Genomic DNA, 14,087 nt, shown 5'->3' with positions numbered 1-14,087 from the left:
TTAAGTGATTTTTGTAAGACTTCAATCAAACATAGATTTATTTTTTTGTATTATCTCACTACTAAATGTATATAGAACGTAAACAGCTCAAGGACACCCAAGTCAGGTCCTGAGTTTCAATTGTAATTAAACACACCTGTCTGTAATCCTACTATAAGTAATCCTAAATAACTTGATTAAATGTTTCAGGTGTGTTTGATTAGGACAGGTGCAGGCCATCATCTTTCCCTCTCTGTTGCTTTTTGCTCTCTCTTAGCCTCCCTCTCCTCCATCTCCCGGATTAGGTCCTTCAGCTTTCTCAGAGGCAATGCTGATGTTTTCCAGCTGCTGTTTTAGAGCCACCGGTTTAACACTGTGATACATGGCCTAGAAACAACAGTTATGGACACCTGCTTTCATGTGTTCACAACGGATTGCACACCACTTTCATCCTTGAAATGTTAAAGGGATAGTCCACCCAAAAATGTTCATCGCCCCCCCCAAAAAATGATCCCATCATTTACTCACTCTCAAGCCATCCTAAGTGTATATGACTATTCTTTTTCAGCCCAACACAATCAGAGTAATAATAAAAAATATCCTGGCTCTCCCAAGCTTTATAGTGGGAGTGAATGGTACCTTTGATTTTGAAGTCCATAAAAGCACATCCATCCATCATAAATGTAATCCATGACTCAAAAATGATACAACCCCCCCTCCTCCCTCCCCCACAATTGAAGAAAATGGAAGCCTTTATAGACACTGCACTTGATAAACATATATCGTATTTAGGAAAAAAAAAAACTACAACAAAGCTATAATAAAATAACGCAATGCTTTGTGCAAAAGTATAAACCTGTTAAATGTTTCACAGGTAGTCATGATCATGGAGAGCAGGAAGACGGGACGTCTGGAGCAGATACAGCAGCAGCCAGATTGTCCCGCACATGTTCTCCTGATCTTGTTCCAGGGTTCAGGGCTTCAGGGGGGCCATCATCATTATTCTCCCCAACCTCTGGCTCAACGATGTCCCCATTTTGTAGAGCAATATTGTGGAGCACAGTGCAGCATGCAATGACCTCAGGCACGAAGGCAGGGCTCACTTCCATTGCCTTAAAGAAAACAGAGCGTCAGCGTGTTTTCATCATCCCGAAAGCTCTCTCCACGATGTTCCGGGCACGGGAGTGCTTACTGTTATAGTGAGCCTGTACAGGGTTCTGTAAAGGCTCCCTGTATATGGTGATGAGGCAGATGGGTTCACACAGGCAAGGATATCCACCATCCCCAAGGATACACTTGCCTGCAGGTGGATAAAGGCTTCCAGTGAAGACCGGGCTGTTCCTCAGCACCCTGGCATCGTGCACGGACCCAGGATATCCCACAAAGATGTCAATGAATTTCCCACGGTGGTTGGTGATGGCCTGTAGCTGGATGGAGTGAAACAGTTTCCTGTTCAGATAGCACTGGGCGGTAGCTGCTGGAGGTTTAATACGGATGTGACAGCCATCAATTGCACCAACTGCTGAGCTGAAAGCTGGTGACCCTGCCAGCTGGGCAAAACCTTCTCCTACCGCCACCAGGTCATCACCGGTTGGGAAAGCAATCACCCTCCTCAAGATCCTGACGATTGCAGAGCTCACTCTGTGCACAATATCATGCACAGAGGACTTGGGGATATCGAAGGTCCGAGACACCACCCTGAAAGAAGCCGCATGACCCAGCCAGAAGAGGAACAGCAGCACCTCAATGTCCCTTTCCCACCCATGATCAGAATCCAGCCTAATTGCAGCAGTTAGGGACAAGATGGACTGGCGAGAGAGACGGAGGTCATTGCGCAGGTCAACTGCCTCATCAAAATACAGCTGCAGGATTGGCACAGCTCTGTTGAGGCGGCAGTAAGATGATGTGGGGTTCACCATCTGTTGATGTTCACATAGTTTGTTAGAACAATACATTTGTGTACGTTTTAAATAATTTTATGTTCATTTAATACTTCTGTATAAATATATTTATTAATTTGAATGTTTTTTTCTTCTTTTTTTCCATTTTATTCATATTCTATTTTAGTCAGTAAAACAAAAGTCATCTTTATTCATCTTTTCTTGAAAAAAATAATTAAAAAAATTATTTACTCACATGGTTTACTTATGGTTGAATATTAAATATTTCATTATTATGGTTGAATATTGTGAATTCAATAAATTGCCATGATGTGACATATCTGTCTGTGTAATTATAAGATTTTACAATTAAGTATATTATTGGGCAGTATATTATTGTGTGTAAAGGGGTGCAGGAATGCAATGTATAGCTACTTTTTACTTACATTTTCTGAATATAAAATCACCAAACGTCTCCAAAGGCGTGCTTTTCGAGCAACAGCCCGACGCCTCCTTTGTGATGTGATATGGAGCGGCATAATAAATGTAAACGCGGCGATCAAATCAGCAACGTAAATCATGTAATTGATGAAGGTAATTGCGCGAATCTTGCTTGGGCTCTTTAAATCTTGCCGCTAGTGATGACGTCACGTGACAAAGCTAACAAGGCGGATTCAGGAAAAGAACGTACTTTTTTACCCTTACAAAGTAAGTACTTATTCAAAATAAGTACCTACTCAAGAGAGTATGCGGTTTCGGACGCAGCCCTAGTGTTTAGGTGGTCTGCTAGTAGCATTTACACCCTTTTTATACTTCCCCTGTTATGTGAGTGTAGTTTTTCCTAGTTCTGGCCTCCTCTTATCAGAGTTGTCAGGCCAAGGCCCATTGTCCCTTTGGTGTAGGTGCAAAATGGATAGCAGCTAAGGTAGCAGACCATTTCTAAGTCTCCCTGGTGCTGTTGTCTGCCGTTGCGGCGGTTTAGGCCCCTTTTCACTATGTGAATAGAAACTTTGTTGCTGTAGCCCTGCTCCCCTGAACTATCTAGTGGTACTTTGACTTCAGTTTTTCCCCTGAACCCCTTAAACTATGTTTAAGCTTGAGTGATATGGTTGTAGCTTTTTATGGAAGCTCCTGTTCCCTAGGGTTCAGTACAGATTGTAACTGTTTTTGGTGAGAATTTCTGATGTGAAGTACCTACCCTGTATTTTTCAGGGTTGGATTAATAGTACTCCCTTGTTGTTCAAGGTTATTGTACTTTAATATGTTAGTTCTGATTCCTGCCATACACTGTGTGAGCTCAGTAACTCTAATACTGCCACAGGCTAACACCCTTGTTTTCTGGAGTAGCAGGCCTGACTTTGGCCTCCTTTAGAGAATGGTGACGTAGTTTGTACTCCCCTTGGTGTAAGGTTAAAAGTGTTTTTACTGAGTATATTGCCTGTTGGAATGTATAAGCTCAGGTTGAGTTTAATAAAGCTAACCTCACTACATAGTTTGGTTTTCATATATGGCTCCCTTAGAGCTTGAACACTGCCACATGCTGACACTCGTGTTGTTTGAAGTAGAAGGCTCTGTTTGGGCCTCCTTCAGAGCACAATAGCTTGTTGTATTACAAGGTTTGTTGGTAGATGTTTCAGTTAGAGTTTGCTCACGTGAAAACTAGCACTGCCACAGGTTGACGCTCGTGTCTTTCTGAAGTCGCAGGGCCTATTTGGACCTCCCTCAGAGCATGATGGCATGATTTTGTACTCCTCTTGATTAAAGAGTAAAAAGTGTTTTTACTGAGTACACTGCTTTTTGGAATGTGTGGATAAAATTTGCTCAGGTTGAGCTAGACTAGATAATGTGTGCTCAGCAAGACCGTTTTAGGCTTGAGCCCCACCAACTCATGTTTTACTGTAACTTCAGCAGCCCAGGCACATGAACAAAAGCGCCAATCTTATTGTTCGGCCAGCTTTTTACGCAGTGCGTCAAACCAAAAAACAAATTTGAGGCGTTTTTTAAAAAATTACACTATATATATATATATATATATATATATATATATATATATATATATATATATATATATATATATATATATCGGGCACTTTCTGCATCGGTGCACACTCACATTAAACCTTGGTGATAAGTGCACGCAATAATCGTCCAGGTGTGCACAAGCCTTGAGGCTTATTATTTAAATTTTGATGTGAAAGGGTCTTTATATTTACAAAAACAATTTACTTTTTTGTTATAAAAAACAAAACAAAAACAAACAAGCCCAGCCCATGTGAGGAAAAGTAATGCAAAAGTAATGTAATGAATTAAAAAAAGTTACTAAGTAAAAAAAAAAAAGAAAAAGTTACTAAGTAATGCAATTAGTTACTTTTTAAGGGAGTAATGCAATATTGTAATGCATTACTTTTAAAGGTAACTTTCCCCAACACTAGTTCCAAGAGAATGTCAAAAAGTGAAGCCCAAGAAATAAGAAATTATTTAACAAAGACATTTTAGAAATCCAGACCAGGTGTTGTTTTTCAGCCATGTCTGGAATAAAGATGGCTGTTAGGGTGATATTAAATGACTTAAACGGTGATAGAAGATTTTGGAAATATTCCCCATCTCTAAGTCATTCATTCCCCATGTGACTTATATGGAGTTAACATTGTAATTAAACTAACAAATCCAGCATTTTGCAAAGACAAACAATCTGCTTTGCAAAGGAAAACTATCATCCTGGAGAAAAAAAAAAAAGATTACAAGAAGTTTTCATCTGATGAAAATGAGTGGTGAACAGGTGAGTATGATGATTTCTGAAGGATCATGTGACATTGAAGCCTGGACTAATGATGCTGAAAATTCAGCTTTGATCACAGGAATAAATTACATTTTGAAATACAACAGAAACCAGTTATTTTAAATTGCAATTTCACAGTATTACTATTTTTACTTTATTTTTGATCAAATAAATACAGCCTTGGTGAAATTAAGAGACTACTTTCAATTTGTGTGGCTATTATTAATATGTTTAAATGAAAATGAAAAGAGGCAGATTGGTGTTCTATAACATGTTTTGTAGCCTATAACAGAGATAACCGGAGTAGCCTAGCCAAAGCAAGCCTAGTGATGTTATCAAGATTGCTGCTGTTGCAGTTTTTCATAAGCTACAAACTCCTTGTTTATCCTTGTCTCCTAGTTATTTTCTATACGTGATTATTTTATCTATATATGTCTTGTTTTGATGTATGTTTCTATCTTATATTTCCCCTATTCCATTGTATTTTATTTGTATGTTCTTGTAAAGCGCGTTGAGATGCAACTTTTAAGCTAAAAGGCTATATGAAATGCCATAGAGGTAACATGAATACTCAGACGCTTTGCATCACAGAAATACATTTTATTTTAAAGTATATAATAGAAAACCATTATTTTAAATTGTAATAATATTTCACAGTATTGCTGTTTTTTCTGTATGTTTGATATACACCATGATGACCTTGAGACATGATCACAGAGGGTTTTTTTCACATAGCCTACCTGACTGAAAGAGCTCATTATGCAGGTCATTACAGCTCATTTTGCGAATCTTTTGTCTTCTCAGGTGTGAATCACAGCATTATTCATGAAGATTCACGCCTCCTGTGTTTCTTGACAAAAAGTGTCTTAGAAAATGTAAATCTCTCTATTTTATATGAACGAGTAGGCAGGATAATTTTTACATCATTTTGAAGCAAAAACTCTAGTCTGCAACCTCCAATACCCAGAAGTCTTGTGAACACAGATTTAATATTTTTTGGTCTTATTTCAGTGACTTAAGTTTTTTGTTTTTTCAATAACCACACATAAACATTCCTTCAAAAAAACAAACGTACATACATGTTCCTCACATATTGTGGTAGCCTAGTTTGTGCTGAATACAGTTTAACGACACTTTTGTCATTCAAAAACTCAAAAGTAGCCAATGAGATCACACCACTGTTGGCCCCGCCCCTGCAAGAGATTTGTGCCAGAAAGAACGAAACCTCTGGGATTGTAAACAAAAACTTCAGAAGCATAAAAGAAAACTCTAGAAGCACATTAAGTACATATCAGTGAAAGAAAGAGGAGAAACAGTCAGCAAAACATGCAGTGTATTAAAAACAAAGTTGAACATTTTGTCTACGATTTATTTAAGTTTCAAAGACATTTCATTCAGTTTCAATTTATATTTTATTCGTTTTTTTTTTTTTGAAAAGTTACATTCATTTTTATTGGAACAAAGGTAATTCCATAGTGCACACATTTGTGAGAAAATCAAGTCGGGAGATCTCATAAAAAGGCAAGTGTCTTACAATCGTAACAGACAGGTGTGCGTGTATGCACTAGATTTGGCATTTGTTCAAAGATTACATGTCATTTGTAGGATGGTTCGTATTTGTGAAATATGTAGGCTCATTTATATTTGCAAAACAATACATATATTTGTTACTCTTCTGCGTTGCTGGATTTGTTCATTTAATTATGGCACAATATTAACTCCATATAAGTCGCATATGGGGAAAGAATGACTTAGATTTTAGAAATATTCCCCATCTCTAATCACTGTTCAAGTCATTTAATATCACCCCAACAGCCATCTTTATTCCAGACATGGCTGAAAAACAACACCTGGTCTGGATTTCTAAAATGTCTTGGCACTAGAGTTGGGGAAAGTTACCTTTAAAAGTAATGCATTACAATATTGCATCACTCCCTTAAAAAGTAACTAAATGCGTTACATTACTTTTCCCCCTCACATGGGCTGGGCTTGGTTTTTTGTTTATAACAAAAAGAGTAAAAATTTGGGGGTAAATGTAAAGACCCTTTCACACCAAAATTGAAAATCCTCAAGGCTTGTGCACACCTGGATGATTGCACATGCTTATCACCGACATTTAATGCCTCATGCACCAATGAGACTGCCGCTTTTGTTCACGTGCCTGGAGATGCTGAGGTTACAGTAAAACACAACTTGGTGGTACTCAAGCTCAAACCAGTCTTGTCAAGCACACATTGGTACCCAAGATGACCAAAAAAAAAAAAAAAAAAAAAAAAGGGAACAATGAAGCAAGCCCTGCATCTCAATCAGCTCCCTCGGTCGTGAATCAGTATACTGTGTAAATGAATGTGGCCTGATCAATGCCCTGACTACTTAACTAGGAGCCGATTGAGATGCATGGTAAATGTACTGTAGAGCTGCTGGTCTCATTGGTGTCTGAACACAACTTTGACAAATGCCACAGCAAATACAAAAAGAGGGAGTTGTTAGGGAGAGAAATTGCAGATCAAATAGGATTTCTTGAGTCTCATTTCACTTATTCTCTCATGTACATCACTTGTCATGAAAATTACAATTTTGACAATTCATGGCAATTGTGTAGGAGTATAGAATAAAGCCCACAAGAATATCAAAAGAGGGAAAATAAAATGGATCTGGACTCCAGTTGTTTCGTTTTTTAAATTTACTTTATTTTGCTTCCCATTGCCATTTGTGAACAAGTGACACAAGGACACAAGATACATTTGTGGCAGGACAGTAACTTTTATTTACAGCTGTATGTCACGTCCAGATTTATGGACACCCACACATGGATCAGAGAAAACAATTTGAAGCACTTAGGAAGAAGTCTTGAACCATTTCACCTGAAAGAATTAGAAAAGAGATCAGTTTAAATTGTCTACAGAGCTCAAACAAAGCCAATTATTTCAGGTCTGAGACTGTCATTATACTGTGCATTACTTAAAGTACATTGTCCATTTGATACATTTTGTATATGGTTTCAAAAATACCTGAAGTGTGTGCGCGTGCTAATGTCTGAACTGACTCTAGGTGAAGTTAATGCCAGTACTTTGATTTAAAATATCCAGACTGATAACGTCAAGAGTGATGGTTAGCAAACATGTAAAACAGGTCACAATAGTCACTTTAAAAACAAACGTGCCATCATGTACTGTAGCTGGACTGACTTGAAAATTGTAGACATGAGGCTCTTAAGGATTAAACAATGTTGTACTCCGATCTCAGCATAGCAAATAGAAGGAAAAAAATAAATAAAATAAAACTTACCCCATCTGACACCGGTTACATTGTTCCTCTTTTTTGAGGGGGTGAAGAGAATGAGAACGAAGGTCAGAAAAATGTTAACTACCCATACTAACTAGGTTAATAAAATATATTTGGTTACACTTTAAGGTGACGTTGTTACATTGTACTTAAAGCTGCAGTCCATAACTTGTATTGGTTTAAAAATCATTTGAACAAGTACATACCAAGCATTCAAAACCATCTCCTTATCTTAGCTTGATTCACAACGGTAAGCCTGTAATGTTTTATGAGCGACCTGTGGATTTCCGCAGGAAATTCAAGCATGCAGCAGTTAGTCTTTGCGTCATTACGTCACGCCTGTAAACAGAAAGGAGTCCAGGCTAGTCTGCTTTATGAGGATGCTGCTTGTAGCGAATCATTTATAGCCCGTTCTCACAGCAACTGAAATAAATTTATCATTTTGATGGTGGATTGTAATCCAGAAAGCTCCAAATGACAGTGACAACTGGAGATTCACCCGTAGTCAAAAAGCAAAGACTTTGGACTGCGGCGTGGCTACAGAAATTGAAGTCTACAGGTAACTCTTCTGCACACCAAATACAGGTCACACAATGCTTGTGTTATCATTAAAGGTGCCCTAGAATTGAAAGTTGAATTTACCTCGGCATAGTTAGAGTTCTGTACATGGAAATGATATACAGCGAGTCTCAAACACCATGGTTTCCTCCTTATGTAAAATTTGATTTTTGCAAAAGACCTGTGATGCAACAGTCGGGATCATTAATGTACGCCCCCAACTTTTGCATATGCCAGCTCATGTTCAAGGCATTAGACAAGCAAGTATTAACGTCTAGAGCTGTGCTCAGCTGAAACAGACTTTATGCAGGTAAGCAAGCAAGGACAATAGCGAAAAATGGCAGATGGAGCAATAATAACTGACATGATCCATGATAACATGATATTTTTAGTGATATTTGTAAATTGTCTTTCTAAATGCTTCTTTAGCATGTTGCTAATGTACTGTTAAATGTGGTTAAAGTTACCATCGTTTCTTACTGTATTCACGGAGACAAGAGTTTTCATTTTTAAATACTTGCAGTCTGTACAATTCATTTAAAAAAAAAAAAAAATATATATATATATATCTTAATCTCTCCAACAGTGTGTAGTGTTAGCTTTAGCCCTGTTAGCCACAACATAGGCTACTATCAAATTCATTCAGAATCAAGTGTAAACATCCAAATACCATACTTACATGATCTGTTATGCTGCATGACGAACACTTTGTAAAGATCAATTTTGAGGGTTATATATTAGCTGTATGAATTTTATGCAATGCATTATAGAGTTGCGAGCTTGGGGGCAGGGAGCGCAAGCATTTAAAGGGGACACACAGATTCAGCGCATCTCTAATTATGCCCCAAAATAGGCAGTTAAAAATTTAATATAAATCTATGGGGTATTTTGAGCTGAAAACTTCAGACACATTCAGGGGACACCTTAGAGACTTCAATTAAATCTTGTGAAAAAGGGTTCTAGGGAACCTCTAACAATTTGAGAACAAAGTATAACAGTAATAATTTGCACGGTTTGGCGTGATCCAAGCTAAGCGAGCGTTAGATTTAATCATTGGCAGCACAATTTGTAGGCCTAATGCAACGCTTGTAACGATAACAATTCCGCATATGACTGCAAACACGGGTTTCAAACAGAGATGGTGACAGAGAGGGGAAAGATGGTAGACTGCAGCTTTAAGTACCAAGTATTAACATGTACTTACTAGGTTACAGTTAGTTTAGGGTTAGTTATGCAATTAAGCATAATTTACTGTTATTGCTATAAGTACTATGGGGATCGATTCCGATGTCCCGATTCAAATGGATGCACGGATCAAATAATGATACACGTGTTCCTTCTCTACTGCTCAAGCCATAACCAACTGTTTACTTGGATACTCGCAATTAATGGTGGTCATCTTAAATGTGATAATTCGTCCATTTAGGCCAATTCGTCCATTTAGGCTCAATGAGACATGAACTCATTTGCAAGCTGATCCACCTCTAGTGGAGAAGACTAATAAGATTAACGTCAAACAGACATTGTGTTGCGTTTGCTGAAATACAAAAGGAAAAAAAAAAAAAAAAAAAAAAAAAAAAAAGCCTTGGCCTAGCCCTTAGTGAATACATGTAGTAGCCCAACGTCACCTTGAAATGTGTTCTTGTGTTCTTGTAATCTTATAATGAAGGCATGGCCAATAAAATACATTAAACTCAAACATTTGATGAAACTTACTTGATTGGACACAGTCATAAGTCACATCCAGGTATTTATAAGTCCCAACGCAAGGATCAGAGAAAACGGAGTTCACTGCAGGAACAGTACAGCTCTGTGTTCCATCACACCTGATTCATGAACAAAAAGTAGCTTTAATATAGACAATTAGATGCATCTTACGCATGTCAAATAATGCATGAACTGAAACCATTTTATCATTTTCCTACCATCGGTTAATCTTACCGAGCGGACATTGTGCAGAGAGAAGACTGTGCGAGGCAGCGTGTATTTGAGAGCTGATCAGCTGGTTTCCCACTTGCACACGTTTTGCAATCAGTCCGCCCATAATTGGCTTTAAGAACCTTTATGAATCCCACATCTGACGTTAAAATAAGAGAATTATGGTAGTTTGAGCACATTCCACATGGTTGGAGACAAAGTTCAAGTCACAGTCATGATCCTGTTCCTTTATAATGGACCCATTCGGGAACAAAGGACAAAAATGTAAACTTCAAACTAAAATGACTCACCACATTTGAGGCTCGCAGATTCTCCTTCACAGGTCACTGTTGTTTTCGTTTTTGTGTTTGTCGTTTTCGTATTCGTTTTTGTGTCTGCACCTGCAGAGAAATTGTGAGAATAGTACTCATAGTACATGTAACGTCACCTAAAAATAAAGGGTTCATGTATTTTAATTATTTGCTATGCCTTTATGGGCATTTTTGTCCGTGTTGTGCATCATTTCTGATTTTGAGAATGGATTTTGTCCAGTTTCTAAGCGGGGTCTCTGGAGATTCATTGACAACATTGAAAAACTGATTTAATAAAATATATATATATATATATATATATATATATATATATTTTTATTTTTATTTTTATTTTTATATTATTTTTATATATATATTATTATTATTATTATATATATTATATATCAAATACAACATAGCAAAATGTTACTTTTAAAACAGCATTTTCCAAAAGATGGGCAGAAAGCTTACACTAAACAAATGTCAAGTTATCCATGTTATGCCCATGAAAGAAAGTTAGAAATGTGTGCCTTTTATGAAGGGAATTTACAAAAGGTGTTTTTGCATAAAAAACAATTTACATATATAAAAAAAAAAAAAAAAAAAACCTCCAAAAACTGCACAAATGTTGAGTAAAAACATTGTTACAAAACTACATTTTGTTGCCTGGGGTCTGTTGACCCTGAAGACCATGAGTGTAGCCCCCCCAAACAAAGACCACACAAAAGGTTAAACTCCAACATTTGAAGAAGTTACTTACTTGATTTGACACAGTCATAAGTCACATCCAGGTATTTATAAGTACCATAACAAGGATCAGAGAAAACGGAGTTCACTGCAGGAACAGTACAGCTCTGTGTTCCATCACACCTGATTCATGAACAGACAACAACAAAGTAGCCTGCTTAATAGCTTTAATATAGATTATGCATCTTGCTCGTCAAATAATGCATGAACTGAAACCATTTTCTTACGCTCTGTTAATCTTACCGAGCGGACATTGTGGAGAGAGATGACTGTGCGAGACAGCGTGTATTTGAGAGCTGATCAGCTGGTTTCCCACTAGCGCACGTTTTGCAATCAGTCCGCCCATAATTGGCTTTAAGAACCTTTATGAGTCCCACATCTGACATTAAAGAGAATTATGGTAGTTTAAGCACATTCCATGTGGTTGGAGACAAAGTTCAAGTCACTGTCATGATCCAGTTCCCCTTTTTTATATGGACCTATTTGGGAACGGAGGACAAAAACGTAAACTTAAAATTACCAAGTTACTCACCACATGTGAGACCCGCAGATTCTCCTTCACAGGTCACCGTTGTTTTTGTGTTTGTTTTCGTATTCGTATTCGTTTTTGCTTCTGCACCTGCAGAGACAAATTGTGAGAAGACATGCAAGGTAGAGAGAATGACATCATAGAGATGCGTTCAATGTTTGTGGAAATACAAAAAAAAAAAAAAAAAAAAAAATTGTGGCTTTTGAGAGGCCATATCAAATTGACCAAATTTAATTAAAAAAAAGATTTTTGCACAGCCCTATTAAACACATCTAGTAATCTCACCTTAAAGTGTTCATGTATTTTAATTATTTGCCATGCCTTTATTATAAAGTTATATTTAACTCCAACATTTGATGAAGTTACTTACTTGGTTGGACACAGTCATAAGTCACATTCAGGTATTTATAAGTCCCAACACAAGGATCAGAGAAAACGGAGTTCACTGCAGGAACAGTACAGCTCTTTGTTCCATCACACCTGATTCATGGGACAGACAACAACAAGTAGCTTTAATATAGACAGTATGCATCTTGCTCGTGTCAAATAATGCATGAACTGAAAGTGAAACCATTTCCCTACGCTATCGGTTAATCTTACCTAGTGGACATTGTGGACAGAGAGGACTGTGCAAGGCAGCGTGTATTTGAGAGCTGATCAGCTGGTTTCCCACTAGCACACGTTTTGCAATCAGTCCGCCCATAACTGGCTTTAAGAACCTTTATGAGCCCCACATCTGACGTCAAAAGAAAAAAAAAGCACATTCCATGAGGTTGGAGACACAAATGTCAAGTCGCCATCATAATCCCATTCTCCTTTTTCATACTGACCCATTTAGGAACAGAAGGCCAAAAACAAGTTAAAGTGACTGAATTGCTCACCACATTTGAGAACCACAGATTCTCCTTCACAGGTCACCATTGTTTTTGTAGTTGTCATTTTTGCTTTTGAAGCACCTGCAGAGACTAAACATGAGAAGACAGTACAATTAGCTACTTGAAATAAAGTTGTTCTACACTTGAAAGTCCATATTTAGTGCACATTATACATGTCAGTTGCCTTACCATGTTGACACAGAAACCGCAACACTGAAAATAAAAAGAGAAACGAGTTGAAACAACTAAAATCATGAGTCGAATTGGTTCTAAAGCAGTACTTACATGTGATCCAGATTAGCTTTTGCACCAACATGTTGAATGTGTGAACAGAAGGAAAACCCTGGAAGTCTTTTAAGGAAACGTGAACACATGGCATTTACAAAAAGAATCACAAATGCTGGGGGGGGGACAAGCCATTGACTAAACTTGAACATAAGACTCACCAAACAGCAGATACAGAGAACAAAGCTTGACAAGAGACTATATGGAAACATGAGGGCTATAAGTACTAATGTCAAAACAAGAAACACCTGGAAGCAATCAACACAATGAACCAATGGGAAGACACAACTAAACTTCTTTTTGTGCTGGGTTAGACCATACCATAGAGTATAGAACCCAAGAGGCGACACTCTGATACTTTTTGGGTAACAGCCACTAGATGGCGCTCTGGCCACCATTATGGGCTGAAAATACTAACTAGCCCATAGAATCCTTCTTAATCTTACACACCCAAAATCAGTGAATTTCACTGCCAAATCAGAAGCGCAATAGAACAGTAAATTTTATGGCTCCTACACAGTGGCGGCTACTGGTCTGTCAGAGAGGGGAAGCTCATTTTCGGCCTACATCATAAAATTGTCTATTTATTTAAAAGTAAATTCTGCCCTACGTTCCTTTTCAAGAAAATGGTCTGTGACCCTGTCGTACCAACTAGGAGTCTTTTCAAGTGACTTGACCAGTGTCCTCTCAATGGCCAGCAGAGCTAGGCTGCTTAAACGGCCTTGGCCCATTGTGTTTCGGGTGTAGGACTTGAGTCGCTTTAAACAGGAGAAGCTCCTTTCTACACCTGCAGATGTAGCTCCAATTGTTGCCACTAATGAGAACAGTTTGTAAAGCTGAGGCACTGCACTGTCCAACTCCATGTCTTTAAGGAACACCAAGTAATCACACAGCTTTCCCCTGTTACCCTGCAAGTCCTGATCTGAATACAGGACTTGAAGT

The 14,087-nt window shown here is 37.9% G+C and overlaps 1 protein-coding gene across 2 annotated transcripts; it reads right to left on the bottom strand.

Moving 5' to 3' along the window:
• Window positions 1–7,381: 7,381 nt before the first annotated feature.
• Window positions 7,382–13,344, bottom strand: LOC125269870 (L-rhamnose-binding lectin CSL3-like). 2 transcript variants are annotated; one of them, XM_048192905.1, is made up of 14 exons: window positions 13,307–13,344; window positions 13,146–13,211; window positions 13,050–13,073; window positions 12,867–12,950; window positions 12,586–12,721; window positions 12,356–12,465; window positions 11,989–12,075; window positions 11,700–11,835; window positions 11,470–11,579; window positions 10,710–10,799; window positions 10,423–10,558; window positions 10,198–10,307; window positions 7,927–7,954; window positions 7,382–7,502 (listed from the first exon to the last, which is right to left on the bottom strand). In XM_048192905.1, exons 2-14 carry the CDS (start codon window positions 13,174–13,176, stop codon window positions 7,499–7,501), a joined length of 1,086 nt encoding a protein of 361 aa, XP_048048862.1. In that variant the 5' UTR covers window positions 13,177–13,211; window positions 13,307–13,344; the 3' UTR covers window positions 7,382–7,498. The 2 variants fall into 2 exon arrangements, with proteins under 2 accessions (XP_048048862.1, XP_048048861.1); XM_048192904.1 differs by lacking the exon at window positions 13,307–13,344 and having other exon boundaries at window positions 13,146–13,304.
• Window positions 13,345–14,087: the final 743 nt, after the last annotated feature.

This window comes from Megalobrama amblycephala, linkage group LG6 (assembly GCF_018812025.1).
Source record: "Megalobrama amblycephala isolate DHTTF-2021 linkage group LG6, ASM1881202v1, whole genome shotgun sequence".
NCBI classification, from domain to species: Eukaryota; Metazoa; Chordata; class Actinopteri; order Cypriniformes; family Xenocyprididae; genus Megalobrama; species Megalobrama amblycephala.
Note: the sequence above shows the minus strand (reverse complement) of the source record. Positions and strands in the feature narration are given on the sequence as shown.